Source organism: Marmota monax, unplaced genomic scaffold (assembly GCF_021218885.2).
Source record: "Marmota monax isolate L192 unplaced genomic scaffold, Marmota_monax_Labrador192_F-V1.1 WCK01_AAM20220418_F8-fsc00130, whole genome shotgun sequence".
Taxonomy (NCBI): domain Eukaryota; kingdom Metazoa; phylum Chordata; class Mammalia; order Rodentia; family Sciuridae; genus Marmota; species Marmota monax.
In genome coordinates, this window is record NW_026693244.1 from 1,783,911 (window position 1) to 1,802,051 (window position 18,141).

The 18,141-nt window shown below is 34.7% G+C and overlaps 1 protein-coding gene across 1 annotated transcript in view; it reads right to left on the reverse strand.

The window, feature by feature from the left end:
• Nucleotides 1-18,141, reverse strand: part of Trim23 (tripartite motif containing 23) — a 38,092-nt gene that overhangs the window by 16,590 nt on the left and 3,361 nt on the right. Inside the window, exons 2-6 of the mRNA XM_046456168.2 lie at nt 15,498-15,660; nt 11,392-11,513; nt 8,377-8,655; nt 7,639-7,821; nt 1,049-1,264 (exon numbers count right to left, since the gene is read on the reverse strand). Coding sequence (XP_046312124.1) covers nt 1,049-1,264; nt 7,639-7,821; nt 8,377-8,655; nt 11,392-11,513; nt 15,498-15,660 — 963 coding nt within the window. The remainder of the gene's footprint in view (nt 1-1,048; nt 1,265-7,638; nt 7,822-8,376; nt 8,656-11,391; nt 11,514-15,497; nt 15,661-18,141) is intronic.

Genomic DNA, 18,141 nt, shown 5'->3' on the forward strand with positions numbered 1-18,141 from the left:
AAGAAACTCAGCCTCCTCATATAAGGACTGATATTTACAGGAACCCCAATCAATGAGAAGCCACAGGAAACTGCTTCCTGCCTTCCAGCTTCACTCTAGGGCCCTGTACTGGCAGCACCTAACATGGAACCAGTTGGCAACAGATGCAGTTTAGAGTTCTAACACCAGCCTCACAAAGCAAATGGCAAAAAGAGTAGAATTGGAGCTGAAAGAAAATATATGGCATACACATTAACTATTACAATTCAATGTGATAAGAATTAAACATAAACAACTCTAGACTGATCAGGTTACAAGCTGGCTACACTCATGTACGTGTGATCAGAAATTTAAGAGAAAAATCTCTACAATAGCAAAAGGTTTAATTTATCATAACTTAAAAAACAACATAATTATTGGAAGCACATCAATAAAGACAAGAAAGACTGCAGCCTTTCTGAAATTCTGTAGGTAATAGGTATCATTATATTTCCCACTTATGAAAGCAGATCCAAAACAAAAATGTGTAAGACTGACGTTTTTATTAGAACAGTGAATCTCATTTATTAAAAAGTAAAAAATCTGCAAACTAGGAAACAAATTGCTTATGATATCTCAACCATCACAAAACATATTTGCTATGACATTGAAGTTAAGAACCACTGAATTAAGGTAGCGAGTATATACTAGAGAGGCACCAAAAAAAGACCAAGGAAGAGAAAACTTCAAAAAATAAATATTTGAGCTGGACCTAGAAGGAGGAGAATTTCACTAGCAGAAAGAAAGATACAGGCATTCCCAGCAGAAAGAATAGCATATGCTTCACAGAGAAGAGGAAAGAGTTGGCATGACTGAATAAAGACAGGTTAGAGAGTTCCTATAGCTCTATGATGGAGAAGGCTCATGATATGGTTGGTGGAGCAATTTGAAGTTGGATCACATTCTAAGCACAATGTTAATGCATGCAGCACCAAATATCCATTAAATAAATATAATAGACTAGTATGTACCTTTGACAGTTACCTAGTTAATCTTATTACTACAGTTCTGACCACATTAAACCACCTACCTGCTGCAAAGTCTTTTCACAATGGAGACAGGCAGTTGAAACCTGGGACAAGAGAATAGTCATATCTTCTTGTTGCTGCCTGAGCCATATCAGTTTTTCACGAACATGAGCATCGACCACACTTAGAGCCATTTCTTCTTGACGACACAGAGTTTCATGTAGATCAGAAAAATAAGCTCGGACACATGATCGGGCATTCTCTGCAGTACCTGGTACCTATGGGGGGGGGGGGGGCAGGAAATGAGTTTTAAACTAATGTAACCTTCACAAATATATTAAAATTTTAAATACCATTTAAGTCCCATAAATTCCAAAATTTAAGTTTCCACATTAGACTTTTTTCCTCTCAAATATAAGACTTTGAATATCCAACTTTTTATAAATGATATCTCAAGCAAAATAGAATACCTAATCTCTAGTCTCCTCCAACCCCAAACCTAGTTACCTCCATCTAAGAAAATGGTAATTCCATCCTCCAGGTTGTTAAGCCGAAAAAAAGAAAATAGGAATCGTCCTTAACATCCCTCTTTCGTGTCCCTCAATAAATTCTGCTGTCTTCAAAATCCATCCAGAATTTTTACCCAAATACTGGTCTTTATTAATTCAGGAGTAACAGGTTATAACTTCAATATCTATAACTTTACATTTACCCTTTCATTTAACAGGGGTTAGTATTAGTACTATCTGTCCTGAAGGTGATGGCTTATCTCAAATTCACCCAGATTTTTTGTAGAGGCAGTACCTCTGTAAAACACTAACAGGCAACAGTTATAAAGTTTATATGGAAAATACAAAATGAAAGTAACAGGGCAAAAATATATTCAGTTTGTGTAATAGCTATGAACCAAGAAAAATGATTTTAATCATCTTGAACCTTTATTTAGTTATATATTATAGCGCCTGTTTGAGACTACAGAAATCTTTACAAAAAAAAATCAATATTGGGGCTGGGGTTGTGGCTCAGGGGTAGAGCGCTCGCCTAGCATGCTTGAGGCACTGAGTTCGATCCTCAGCACCACATAAATGCAAAATAAAGATATTGTGTCTACTTAAAAAAGTAAAAAATAAATATATTTTTAAAAATCAATATTTTGAACACAACTTTAAATGAGCTAAAGTTTAGACTACCTCAGAGCCATTTTAACATGGAGTAAGGTGGGAAGCAGAGACTTATCTCAGGTAAAATGGGCTCTTCACAAACAACACAATGCAACATTACATCTGAAACATGAATCAAAGAAAGGCTAAAAGAAGTCAGGTGAGGTGGCACATGCCTGTAATCCCAGCAGCTCAGGAGGGCTGAGGCAGGAGGATTGCGAGGTTCAAAGTCAGCCTCAGCAAAAGTGAAGTGCTAAGCAACTCAGTGAGACCCTGTCTCTAAATAAAATACAAAATAGGGCTGTGGATATGGGTCAGTGGTCAAGTGCCCCTAAATTCAATTCCAGGTACCAAAACAGAAAATGGCTAAGAGAGCTTTTAACTTTGTTTTTGTGTAAAAAAGAAGCAGAATACTTCCATGTTTTACAATGTCATCTTTAAACAAATCAAGCTCTTCTTATTACCTTCCAAAATTAAATTTAAATTCCTATTTCACTGTGAAGAGCAACTTATTGACAACAGGTTACTTTATCCAGCCATAAAACATCAAATGACATGAATAAATACCAATCAAATTTGTTATTTTTATACAAATCCAAGACTATTGCTACAGATCATTTTAGTTTGGAGAACACCAACTTGGTAAAGTGCTCTCCCAAGCTTTATGTTTAACTAAGTTTAACTTTTGAAATAGAATACAAAGCATACAATAACAATAATCACAGGTCTGCATGAGTTAACAAAAACCAAAGACAGCCTTAAATCTCTTATACATTTAGGAAACAGTGTTAATGATCAGAAACTGACTTAAGTCAAAGCAAAGAGATATAAGATAGGTCTTCAAATGACAATGGGGCCCTTCTATATCAGACACAATGTATAAAAGAGAACACTTACTGGTTATCTTGCCAATAAACTTACATAAACTTTCATTTTATAAACTTTTACATAACATTTAGGCAAGGCTTAGACTGGTATAATTCTCAGATGCATACATATACCTAGTGTTATGGATTGAATGTTAGGTGTCCTTCCAAAAGCTCATGTATGAGTCAATGCAAGAAGATTCAGAGGAGAAATGACCAAGTCATGAGAGTCTTAACCTAATCAGCAAATTATTCCCCTGATAGGGATTAACTGAGTAGTAACTGAAGTGGTAGGATGTGGTTGGAGGAGGTGGGGTTGGGGGCATGGCTTTGAGTACATATTTGTATCTGACTAGTGGACCCTTTCTTTTTGCTTCCTGTTGATGTGAGCTGCTTCACTCTGCCACACTCTTCCAACATGACATTCTGCCTCACCTCAAGCCCCAAGGAATGGAGCTGGCCTTCTATGGACTAAGACCTCTGGATCCATGAGCCCTCAAATAAATTTCTTCCTCTACAATTGTTCTGATCAGGTCCTTTAGTTACAGCAGTGAAAAAGCTGACTAAAACACCTAGTCAGATATATTTAGGGTGTCAACTATATTGTTATACTCTAAATAACAGTTGTTTTTTTTAACCAGATACAAAGTAATCATTTAAGACTTTAAAACAGGTACAAGCCCTAATTCATTTAAGACTATTTCCCCAAGTAATGAAACCTAACATATACAAGAAAATTATCCTGATGGATAAGAGCAGATCAACGTTTCAAACTTTGCTTCATATCAGTACATAAAAGTTCAAATAACTTTAACTGTGCTAATTAATAGTCAATTTAATCACAAACACAAACTAGTTGAGACTGACCTTCCACAAACCTTCTGTAACATTACTTAAACATTTACAACTTCTTCACATCCTTAGTTTTGCCCTCTTTCATCTTGGACTTTAGTACAAGAATATTACTTTACAGGACAATATATTTTCTCATCCAGAAACATTTCTTTTATCTTCTAATTTTCCATACTGAAATATTTCCATACCTACAACTTTCTTTTATCTTTTCTAGTTTTGGACCCCTTCTTAAATTCATATCTGAAACAGAGCTTATGAATATTATCTGTGTATCTGATTTACACAACAAATTTCACCTCAGGAGAGGGCTGGACAATGCAGCATCTACAAAAACTGTGCCTTAATTTTTTTCCTCCCAGGTTGCATTCAAGGGTTTGGAACACAGGATATTTTTGAGCCTGTCTCCATTATCATTATCACAATGCCATCAACTTTAAGCAAGTTCCCCACTGTAAATTGTACCCAGAGGCACCTTTTGTGCATTTTTCTTATACTAGTCCTATTAATGAGCAATGGAGGAGGCCCTTTCCATCATTTTCTTTAGGCTTCCTTGAAGATCCCTTTGTAGTGGCTGCCTACAAAACTCGGGTTGGCCTTAGTTTCTGTCTTTTTCTTTTTTTGTGTATAGTTATTTATTTTGCTAGTCTCCTAGGCATTTAGTGTGATGGGATACTGTTATAGCAAGAATTGCTCTACCTCCGGCATGAATATACCCTGGCCAAATGAGTGTCCTGTAAGATCTTTAAAGGAGAGACTATTCCTGCCCCCAAGTCATAAACTGATAATGCTAAAACCTATAGCCACATTCTTTGTGACCAGCAGCCCACCTTCCATGGGCAAAAGGGGCTGAAAGGAAAGGCAGAAGGCAGGTTTTCTTTGGCCATTATTCTACATCCCAGGCAGCTTTTCTAAAATTTTTTCCCCCCAGTTTAGGGCTAGTATCCTTGACCACAGTGAGATAATTTATGGCTGCCTGGGGCCAGGCTGAGAAACAGTATGGGGTATGCCAGCACTGGGTTTAAAAGATTTAAATATTTTTAACCCTGTCTTCTGGTGTTTCTGCTATCCTTGCACTCAAGAGGCAGTGCCTTTGGGCACATTTAACTTAGTTCCTGATGGTCATACCCCTTATCATGCAACTGCATAAATGCCTGTACATACAGAATCTCTTTCACGTACTTTATCTCTAACAGACCAAATTCAATGTCAAGATTGTATAGTAATCCAGAAAAACCACTCAAAAGCTTATGCCTATAAGCCAAGATCTCTTTGCACAAGAGACTACCAGTAACATCAATGCAGCATGGCCCATGTGTTAAAAGGGCCAGTAACAGACAAAAAAAAAGATGGGAGTATAAAAGTCCAGACTGTTATGTAAGTTTTCTCTTTTATCCCTTCCTCCATTTTTCATATCTTTAAGATAAACCTTCCCACCCTTACCCTAAATTCTCACCCTGTTTCCTTTGCCCTGGTTCCCACCTTCAAAAAACCCTCATTTTAAAGCATAAAAAAAGCCCTCATGATGACACTTTTCTCTTCTCTGATCATGGATCATTGTACCCAGACCAAGGAAGGCCAATCTCTTCCAACACAGAGAGCTTCTTTTTTTTTTTTTTTTTTTTTTTTTTTTAATATTTATTTTTTAGTTTTCGGCAGACACAACATCTTTGTTTGTATGTGGTGCTGAGGATCGAACCCGGGCCGCACGCATGCCAGGCGACCGCGCTACCGCTTGAGCCACATCCCCAGCCCCCAGAGAGCTTCTTTAACTTGCCTAGACTCCTACCAGTCCAAGAAGCATCTGCTGCCTCATTCTCACAGGCCCTTTTTCTAACTGTATACTATAGTCTACACTACAAACTTGCGTTAGATTTCTTACAATCTGAAGGTTTTCTTATTCTGTTCCTTTGGAGCTCAAAGCACCCTCTTCTACTACTTCTACTACAAATTTATTTAGAAATTTTAAGTTTCTTATTTTTGGAGCTATGAGAGGGGAATGGCAAGAAAACAGATTAGAGAGATAAAGAACAAGTCATGTGAAGTCATGTGAAAGATGAGACGAAACCCTATTCCCATGCCTCTACTGACTGAACATAAATATTTAACAATACAGTTTTATACACTTTCTATTAATATTCATACCATAGTACATTCAAATCAAACTTCTAAATAGATGTATTACAATTTGCTTAGAATTTAAAGGCTAAATGGCAAAATTCAGGGGAGGGAAAAAAAGAGTATGTAAGTTTTTCTTACATAATTAGCTGAAAAATAAATTCAAAATACAATAAATACAATTTAATAACAATCTCATATACCCTGAAGGAGGAAATATTGGATTTGGAGGGGTAATCACTATGTCCAAGTAATCACCTCCTTGGAACTTCTATGTGGAATCTTTCTGTAAGATATGATGCTACCAATCTCCCCATTTCCTAGATGCCAGGTCTTTTAAGTTTCATAAAAACAACTAAGAAACTGAAGCTCTTCTTCCTAGCTCTGAGTAGACTTCTTTTACTAGTCAGTCCTTTCAAGGTTGCATCCATCAAAGTGTATCTGCAGCCATATGTTTGTGCTGGAGAACTCCATTCTGCAGTGGTGGCTATCACTGCTCGTCAAGACCAGGGGCAGCAGGCATGTTTTCTTGTGATCAAATGGCTTCTCAAGCACTTTCCTAATTTTTTTTTTTTTTAATAATTTGACTCCACTGCCATTTTCCTCCTTCCACCAGCAAGATGCTCACCCTGACCTCTGACCTCTGACCTCTGCACAAAGTCCTACATCCAGAATTTGATCATGCCTCCACTTCAACAGCCAGGCCTAAGCATTATCACCTCCCATCTGATTATTATGGTAACATTCAAATTGGTCTAATTGCCTGACTCTCCAAGTTACTTATCCAATCAACACTAATAATCACTAAGACTATCTACTCTACATCTTTAAAATATAAAATCTCTCTCCTTTTCCATTCTTAATATCATATTATTATAGGCCATAAACATCCCTGAACTCAATTTCAACAATGTCCTATCAGGTCTTCCTGCTTCCAATCTTCTTGTTCTTCTCACAATTCATTTTCTACATTTAAGAGCAATCTTTTTTGTTTGTTTTTATTTTGTATTCAGAATTGAACCCATGGGCACTTAACCACTGAGCCACATCCCCAGCCCGTTTTTGTATTTTATTAGAGACAGAATCTCGCTAAGTTGTTTAAGGCCTTGCTAAGTTGCTAAAGCTGGCTTTGAACTCAAGATCCTCCTGCCAATAGTTTATCACAGCTCTTAAGCTAAGTTTCAAACTTAAGATGGTTTAGGAGACTTCACATGACTTGTTCTTTATCTCTCTAATCTGTTAGAACTTAAAATTTCTAAATATGTCTAATCCTCACTTCATGCATCTCATCAAACTCTTCCCTCTCTGGGACAACTCACTCCCCACCCTGCTCTTCTCCCTTATTGAAATCTTCCAAATTTCAGCTTAGACATCACTTCTTTGAGGAAGGCATCCCTGACCTATATGAATTGTTGTCCCTCTTATAAGCTGCCAACGCACCCTATACTTCCTCAACCACCCATACAAAATAATTGCCATACTACAAACTGTCTCTCTCCCATGATGAATTTCAAGTTTCATGAAGATAAAGACTTTTTTAAAACTGTACTTCCAATGACTAGTGTGATATTGGCACATTTTAATTCTGGAATACTTCTTAGAAGGTTATAAAGTGAGAATGAAAAAGAGTAAGAAGAAGAAAAAAAAAATCCATACATGTTCTGTGTGAGCCATTCCAATTCCATCTTCCACTATTTGTTCACCGCCTTCAATGTGCTGAACAATTCCAACTAATTTTCTGGAATAATCTGAGATTTCTTCAGTGAAGGTCCGTATGCAGTGAGCCATATCTAAAATTGATGCTCGGATCTGGTTAGCTTCTGGTTCCAATACTGAATGCTATAATACAACATAATTACAGAAGAGAATTCAGTTTTGACTAATTACATAAAAAACTAATTAACTCCCTCTTTTAAAAAAATAAAAACCCATCAGCCATAGGTGCTTTTAAACACAGGACAAAGTATAGCATAAGGTAAAAAAACAAAAAAAAATTTTTTCACTTTCATTTTTCATTCCTTCATAAAATAAATATACTACAAAGAAATAATTCAAAATTTGTAAGTCCATTTATTGCTAGACAAGACTATCTCTAAAATTATATCATAAACAACAGTTCATTAACAAACATAAATAATACCTTAAAATCCAATATATTATGAAAACACAAAGAAGTTTTGTTTCTTGAATCTAAGATATTTCTCAGTAAAGAAAGAATAATGAGGTGTCTCTGAAATATTTATGGCATTCAGGATTAAATCTTTCATTTTTTTTCACGTTACCCAGTCCAACTCATCCATCACATAACTTTTCTTTACTTCTCCTTTTTAGCATAAAGAACCAGATCATTTAAAAAAAAAAAAAAAACCCAGATCATAAAAAATAAGGTCATACCTTATGACCTTGGTGTTTTCCATATTCTTTGCAGACACAACACATAAGGGGGCTAGTTTGACAACCTTCTTCCAAGCAAACAAACTCAATGGCATGCACCTGGTGTTGAGAGCACATGGTTTTCTCATGAGGTTTATCAGCCAGAGGCACTCGCCTGTGCTTTGCTAATGTCTTCGTAGAATGAGTAACTTGAGAGCACTCTGAGCACAAGTGAGTTGCACACACAGTGCAATATACAGATGCAACATGAGCTTCATCTTCATCACAACGAATGATGCTCTGATAAACAAAAAAATTAATGTCTTAAAACTAAACCCAACTCATTATAACATGACAAATTTTGAAATATAAAACCCTAACTTTTATTTTTAACTCACCAGTCTTTATACACAGTATACCTTAAAATGATTATATGACCTCCTGCAACCAAAGTGTTATTTACTATGATTAACTAAACTGTGATTAAACTCATATTGGTTTGGTCTGTTAAGCCCAGTTCAGGTGCTCAGTCCAAATCCACAGCCTCCCACAAATCTTATTTACAATGAAAATATGCTGGTAATTGATTACAAAGGTTATTTGTTATTCTTCTGAGAAAGTATTCATTTCAGTGGGTGAGAAGCTACTTCCAAGACTAATTACCAAAAAATGTTAAGATTTAGAGGCCAAAAATAAAACTTGTCATGGATACACTCTTTTTCCCCAACTCTGGTGTCAGAGGTAGAACCCAGGATCTCATGCATACTAGGTAAATGCTCTACAATGAAGCTATACCATTAACCCTCTCATAGGTCCAATGATTTCTTCCATTAAATTTATACACAAGAAACTGAAACATAAAAAATTACGAGTCTTTAAATACAAAAAAAGTCTGACACTAAATATGACCCCACTGCTTTCAATATTATTTGTCATGATCATGTATAAGAAGGCTGGCAACACAATGCTATTTAGGTAACCTGGGAGTGTGAAGCAGAATAGCTATTTTGTTTTGGCAGCAGGGGGATACTGAGGACTGAAGTCAGGGGCACTTGGCCACTGAGCCACATTCCCCAGACCTATTTTGTATTTTATTTAGAGACAGGGTCTCACTGAGTTGCTTATTAGCACTTTGCCATTGCTGAGAATGGCTGTGAACTCCCAATTCTCTTATCTCAGCTTCCTGAGCCCATGGGATTACAGGCATGCGCCACCACGCCTGGTGCTAGCTGTGAACTTTTGAAAACACAGACACTCAGACTCAACCTGAGAAACTTATTTCATTAGGTTGTAAGTGAGGCCTGGAATTTGTGAATTTTTTCCTAAACATACACAAATACCTTATAATAGCTTATATTATATTGATTAAAGTCTATTATACAATAGACTTAGCTCCACAAGCAAATCTATTACACAATCATGGATAGAAACCACCAGCTTAAGTTAAAAAATAATAAAATCTACATAATATATAAACTTCTAAATATTTCTAATTTTCCATGAATTACTAAAAAGCATTTCAAGTGGATGAAAAATAACGTGTTATAATAAAAAATGCCTTGGAATCTTTTGAAGAATAGTAGTAATAGGCCACACATAATTGGAAGGAGAGAGATTGAGTAAATTTTTCCAGAAATTAAAATTAGAAAATACATCAATGGTGTCATTCCTTACAACAATTAATAACAAACCCAAAGTTGAATAGTTTTGTTTCCAATTATAAGAAATTTGTATATGCACCATAAAATACTCATGAATTCTGTTTTCTAGACCTGACAAATAATTTACAAGGTCAACATTAGATAATATTCTAATGTCCTTTGAAATAAAAATAAGAGATACAGCATGTGAAAGATCAGCAAAGACTTTAGAAAACAGTGGTTCAGTTTGAAATTCATTTCACTGATTCACTTTAATATAAAGAAATCATCTCTGGGGCTAGGGATATAGCTCAATTAGTAGAGTGCTTGCCTCACATGCACAAAGCCCTGGGTTTGATCTCCAGCACCACCAAAAATGAAAAAGAAAACAAAGAAATCATACAATAAAAGCGAAGTGGAAATCAATCTGATTTTTTTTTTCATGATACAAAATACGTGCTTTTAAAGTTCATCACTGCCAGATGTGATGCTGCACATCTGTAATTTCAGCAGCTTGGAAGCTGAGGCACAAGGATCACAAGTCAAAGCCAGCCTCAGCATCACAGTCAGGCTCTAAGCAACTCAGCAAGACTCTGTCTCAAAATAAAAATGGCTGGGGATGTGACTCAGTGGTTAAGTGCCCCTGGGTTCAATTGCCAGTACAAAAAAAGAAAAAGATAAAATTCATCGCTGAAATCGTTTACAATTATCTACTACAAATATTCTAGTATCTAGAACAGTCTGAGAAAGTCACATCCAGGGTTAAATAAGCTATGCAGACAACTGTTGAAGTGCTAAAAATGTATTTTAATATGGTTAATAGACTTTTACCCAATAATTACCAGACATCTGCCTGTCTGGATTAAGAAAGTGTATCTACATACAATTTATTTTTTATTAAATTTTTAGTTGTAGTTGGACACAATATCTTTATTTTATTTTTATGTGGTACTGAAGATCGAACCCAGGGCCTCCCACGTGCTAGGCAAGCACTCTACCACTGAGCCACAATCCCAGCCTTTATCTACATGTAATTTTAAAAAGACAGCAGAAGCTATTTTTAAGATATTTTGCCTTATAATAAATGAATGGCCTCTTTCATGTAGTTTCTCTTTCTTTTGTTCTACTTTACTGTTGATTGATTTTTGCATCCTTTGCTCTAATGTAGCTTACACATCTTTCTTACTCTTCTATAGTAATCTTACTTTAATATTTTCAAGGAACTCAAGCTTCAGTTTTATTCTGTTGGAAATAGTGTTGCCTTCAGAACTGTAATGTAAAGTTGTGTTTCTAGAAAGTTGCTAAAATAAATGAGGTAATATTATGCTATTAATGGTAAATATTTTAAATTAAAGTTTCATTTTTTAACAAATATTTCACCAAGTTCAATCAATACCTCTCCAGATACTCCAATGGCTTCTTCTGCAGCTCCATATTGACCAATATGTCCATTTTGCAGTCGTTCTAAAAGCTCCAATAAGGCAAAATTTTTTTTCAACCCCCAGACACCTGAATCTCCTAGAATAAACATAAAAAGCAAAACTAAATGTTAACAAAATGGAATATTAATCATTTTACCCATACTTCAATATTAATTTCTAAGTCATATGGTTTAGTCATATGTACTAATATGTACTTAGTCAATAGTACCTATATTCTGGGGCTGAGGCTGTTAGCTCAGTGGCAGAGCCCTTGCCTAGCATGTGTGAGGCACTGGGTTTAATCCTTAATACCACATAAAAATAAACAAAGGCATTCTGTCCATCTACAACTACAAATTTTTTTAAAAAATAGTATCTAAATTCTAAAAATTTTAAAATTTCCTATTTTCTTTTTATGCCAGAACAACTTTTTTGTTAGCATTTTCTTTAGAAAACAGAAGAATCTTTCAACATTCCAAGTAGAAAAATTTTAAAATTCTGTTTCTATCATTTATTTTCACAGATACTATTTTTTCTTAAATATTTATTTTTTAGTTGTAATTGGACACAATATCTTTATTTGTTTATTTATTTATTTTTATGTGGTGTTGAGGATCGAACTCAGGGCCTCACACGTGCTAGGTAAGCACTCTATCGCTGAGCTACAACCCCAGCCCCTCACAGATACTATTTTATCACTGACTTTTACTACATATAGCAAAATAAGTGCTTTCAAACATTTTTTACAGCAATCTAAAATAAGAAATACATTCTAGAGCCAGGTGTGATGGTGTACACCTGTAATAACAGCAACTCAGGAGGTTGAAGTAGGAGGAGTTCAAGGACAGCCTCAGCAAATTAGTAAGTCCTAAGCAACTTAGTGAGACCCTATCCCCAAAATTAAAAAATACAAAGGGCTGGGATGTAGCTTGGTGGTAAAGCACCCCTGGATTCAATCTCCAGTACCAAAAAAAAGAAAAGAAAAGAAATACTGTTTATATCGCAACCCAAAGTTTCTGCAAACTAATATTTACAGCAATGTGCAACACACTGCTATTTTTTATTCTATTTCTTTTTTTAAAATGCTGTAGGAACTGGGGAGTAGATCAGAAGTAAAGCACATACTTAGCATGAGCAAAATTCTGATTCTGGGATCAATTCCTAGCGGGAGGTGAGGGAGTTATTCACAACAAATTTATTTCATGACCACAAACAAGCTATGAGTAATGTTTGTAAATCACTGTGTGAAAGATACACCCAATTTAAAAAAAAATCCAACTCTAAGTACAATGGAAGTAGAATAGCTAAAGGTTAAGATTTTTCTCTCACTCCTTCTTTTAGTCACAGCAGTCAATGACTAACCTCTTCTCACAAAAAGAAACAGAGCCTCACTCTAAAGCAAGACAATAATCCTTTTCGGATAAGACTCTAGGCTGGGGCTGGGGTTGTGGCTCAGTAGTAGAGTGCTGGCGCTTACCTAGCATGTGTGAGGCACTGGGTTCGATTCTCATAACACCACATACAAATAAATAAAATAAAGGTCCATTGATAACTAAAAAGAAAACTCCAGGCATATCTGAATAAGAACTAACACTTCTTTTCCCCCATAGCAGCCACATAAGGCCGATAAACAAGCATATGTAAACACACACTCTTCCGGAGCCTATAAATAAGACAGATCCTTCAGCAGTTAAAAGGAACATCTGTCCATGGTGAACTTTTATACAAAAAATACCATTTGACATTGCTGCTACCTAATACATGTTCACTAAATGAATAAATATGTAAAAGGATAATGAAACCATTGCCTGCAGTCTCTCCTCTCTCTTGGCTCTTCTTTCCCTTAAAAAAAAAAAGAAAAGAATAGGAAACAATAGGAAAGAAAAGGAAAGAAAGGAGAAGGAAGGAAGGAAGGAAGGAAGGAAGGAAGGAAGGAAGGAAGGAAGGAAGGAAGGAAGGAAGAAAAATACACTTCTTGATGTGGTTCTCCAAAAAAAAAAAACAGTAGTAGTAGTATACAAATGACCATTTAAAAATATCATCTTCGGTAAAGTAGAAGAGGACCAGGAGGGGAGGAAAACAGCGGTACTGAGGAATGAAAATGACCAAATTATATTACATTATGTGCATACAGACATGTCCTCTTTTTTTTAGTGGTACTGGAGGGTTGAGCCCAGGGGCACTTTACCACGGAACTATACCCTCAGCCCTAATTATTTTTCATCTGGAGAAGGGTCTTAAAGTTGCCCAGGCTGGCCTTGAATTTGCCATCCTCCTGCTTCAGCATCCTAAGTAATTTGGATTACAGGCATATGCCACCACACCAGGATGCATGGATGAATGTGTCACAATGAATTCATACTATTATGTATAATTATAATATACCAATAAAAATTATAAAATGAAATAAAACAAAAATATTCTGATAATAATCCGAATATTCAGTTATTATATAATGAACACATATAATATATACATAAGCTACCAACATATATGCCTAATATATCACTTAATAATTCTGTAACTTCAAAACAACTCTATAATCATGACGGGTTAAAACAACAAAAATTTATTTTTTTACACATGCAACATCTTAGGGGTTAGGGAAGCTAAGAAAAGCTAGCTTGTTCGTCATTGTCCATGGTCTCTATCCATGCCACTGTCTCCAATCACCTGGACCACCTCACTGTAGCAGGGAAAAGAACTTACGTTGCATCATCATTAACCTCCTCTTCATGACTTCTACCTGGAAGTTAACAATTTGCTTCCACTTACATTTCACTTGTTAAATAACTGTACAGCCATACTTAAATATAAGAAGGCAGGGAAGTGTAAATTTACCATGTGGACAGAAGAGGAGAATCAGAAATATTTCTGATAAGTACTAGTAACTGATATTATCCTTGGACTAGAGAATTCTGATTATGACCTTTAACATTAATGGTAGTATTCTTCTAGAAAAAGGAATAACAAATCATCTTTCTTTTTCATTTTTATACTTTTCAAATTATCTACAATGTGTATATACATTATTTCTATATCACAATTTTTAAAGGTTTTTAAAAGAATGATATCCAACCACATCAAGAATCACCAACACATATGCCACAGAATTGAAACACAGTAAAAAACTAACATACGATAATTACGAACTCTATCTCTATATAGGACTACATTACAGCAGTTGTAAACAGTGCTACTTCCCTAAAAAAAAAAAAAAAAAATGGCAGCCTTAAATTATTTTTGGAGAAAATTCTGTTATCAAAAAGAGTAAACTATAAAACTTACATTACATTTTTAAAAAAAAAAATTTAAATGTCAATAAATGTTGTTATATCCAAATCCAGCATCCCAAAGCAATAACTTACTTGGAAATACATAAAGCAAAATTTTAAAAGTGAGAAAGAAACTGAAAAAAAAATATATAAGACCTTTAAACTCATTTTAACCAAAAATAAGCAACTACTTATCACAAGTTACAAACACCTCTCTCTCTGATACTAATAAAAACATGCTGAGACTCAAGTGATGTATCTGTATTTTCATTACTGGTTCATTTACTTGTAAAGAAAACACTTGTTTTATTGGATTAACAGATTCAGGCACATAATTTAATCTGTGACAAATACAAAGTTCTCATTTCTTTGAATAAATGTAGTACATATTTCTCAGGTGTCTTAAAGTTCTTTAAATATAAGTATTGAATATAAACATTTCAGAAGATAAAAAAATTACAATTAAGAGTGAGCTTGTTTATATTTAAAAGACTACTTACTAGAAACTCAGATTTTTTTAACCCCTTTGCAAATTTATAATTTGAAAACATGAAGTATAATAAAGAAATTGTTTTATATGTGACTTGTGTTACATGATTTTTTTCTTTTTTTGGTACTGGGAAATCCAGGGGCACTTTACCTCTAATCTACATCCCCAATCGTTTTGATTTTTTATTTCTATTTTGAGACAGAGTCTAAGTTGCCCAGGCTGTCCTCAAAATTGTAATCCTCCTGCCTTAGTATCCTAAAATATAAGCATTCAACTTATAATTTTCAATCTTAAATCATATAAATAACTTTCATACCTAGGTCTGTTACTTGTCGGTCAAATGGGCAACGTATTGCTCTTCCATGAAGAGGCAGGCGAGTAAGACAGTCATGACAGACTGTGTGGCCACAAAGAAGAAGGCGAGGAACTTTGTCTCCTTGCAAAGAAAAGACATCTTCACAAACTCCACACTCCAGAACCTAATGTTTGGAATGAAAACATATACACTTTAAGCAGTATTAAAAACACATGTATTTTAGGGTTTTTTAAAAAGCTGACCTAATATACTGAATTCACCTTGTTACTTTGCTTTTCCATGAATAAAACTGTATAGTTGGTAAAATACTGAATCATTTTTAATCATTTATTTGACTGACTTTGCCAAATTACTATTATATAGAAAAATCTCCCTGAAAATACTAAAGGTTAGGGACCATAATAATGTAAATTACATCATCTTTATCTTTTGAAAACTGAATCTGTAACAGCAATGTATAACATTACTGAAGTTGGGTTTTCAAGCAATTTTTCTGCAATAAACCATCATTAAGTTCTACCTTACTCCAATAAACCATCATTAAGTTCAATAAATATAATCTAAAATATATGGCAGGATAACAATTACCTTTCTAAATGATAAAGAACTTACAAGAAAAGACTACAAGTAATTTTCAAGTACATTTTAGTGCTTATTTACATCAGATAACGTAAAGGCAAAAAAGCAATCAACTGACACTTTAGAAAATATTTTATCTATATACTTCTAATTACAGGTAAATGACTTGCAAAATAACATACAATCAAAAGACAGGCTATCAGAATTGGCATGTTCTTCAAACTATGGAACTCACCTAGGTGCCCTTCAACAGATGAATGGTAAATAAAATGTGGTAATACACACGCGATGGAATATTACTCATCCTTAAAGAAGAATAAAATTATGGCATTTGCAGGTAAATGGATGGACATAGAGAATATCAAGCTAAGTGAAATAAGCAAATCCCCAAAACCCAAAGGCCTAATGTTTTCTCTGATATGCGCACGCTAATTCACAATGGAGTTGGGGGCACTAATCTCTGGATTAGGCAGAGAGGAGTGCAGGGAGAGTAGGAGGTTTGGGGGTAGTTCTGAATAAACATTTCTCAAAAGAAGAAATGCAAATGGTCAAAATATATGAAAAAATCTTCAAGATCTATAGCCATCAGGTAAATGCAAATCCATCTCACACCAGTCAGAACAGATATTTTCAAAACAAACAACAACAACAAAGACAAATGCTGTTGAGGATGTGGAGAAAAAGAAAATCTTAATACAACATTGGTGGGAATGTCAATTAGTATAGCCACTATGGAAAAAAGTATAGGAGTTTCTCAAAACACTCAAAATAGATCTACATATGATTCAGCTATACAACTCTTGCATATATTACCACAGGAAATCAAGTCAGTATACAAATGAGATACCTATGTTTACTGCAGCACTATTCACATTGGTAAAGATGTAGAATCAGCCTAAGTGCCCATCAACAGGTGAGCAAATAAAAAATATATGGGATATAAACACATGGAATTTTATTCAGCCATAAAAAAGGATAAAATTCAGTCATTTGCAGGGAAATGGTTGGAACTAGAAGTTTTCATGTTAAGCAAAATACGGCAGAGAGAGAAAGATAATTATTGCATATTTTCTCTCACATCTAAAAACTCAGGGGGAAAAAAAAAGATGACCTGAAAATAAGAGAGAGAATTTATTAGGGAAGGGAAAGAGGACCAGAATGAGGAAATAGAGAGGACAGGGAAAAAGTGGACAGGGAGGGTTAAAAAAAAATCACAATATAATGTGTGCATGTAAGGAAATGTCACAGATAAATCCATTAATTTGTATAATTAATGAGATTAAGTCATTATAACAAACTTTGTTTAAAAACAATTAGAAGCAAAGTAAATATATACCATTACCAAACTGGAAAATAAATGCTAGTGTACTCTTATGCTATAAAACTTGAGCAGAGTAGTAAGAAGGGATTTAGGAGGTTTTCTTGTGTATACACTGAAAATGATTTCATATGAATAAAGCAGAGTGAAAAATGATAAATAGAATATATTCATTTTGTGTAAAGGTGGGAAAAAAAGGGTGCAAATATTTTATGTATTACTACATAAGTATACTATCTCTGGAAGGATACATAGGAAACCAATAACATAGGAATATTGGTTTTCTACGAAAAAGGGAAAAAGGGAAGCAGTCAGGGAAAAAACACCCATAAATTACACATGTATACGCACAGGGATAATTTGACTTTCCTCTACCCTATTTTTATCCCTTTTGTAACTTTGTTTTGACTGATTGCACTGGCTAAAATTTTAAGTATTATATGGAATAAGAGTAGATACCTTGTCTCATTCCTGATTTTAAAGAAAATGCTTTTAGATTTTTTCCCATTCACTATGAAGTTGACTACAGATTTGTTGTACATAACCTTTATTATGTTGAGGTTTGATTCTTTCATACCTAGTTTCTTCAAGACTTTTGTCAGGAAGGGATGTTGAATTTTGTCAGAGGATATTTCTGCATCTATTAAGATAATCGGGTAGTTTTTATCCTTGATTCTCTTTATGTGTTGAATTGTTTATTGATTTGTTTATGTTGAACCATCTTTGTGTTTCACTTTATCAAATTTA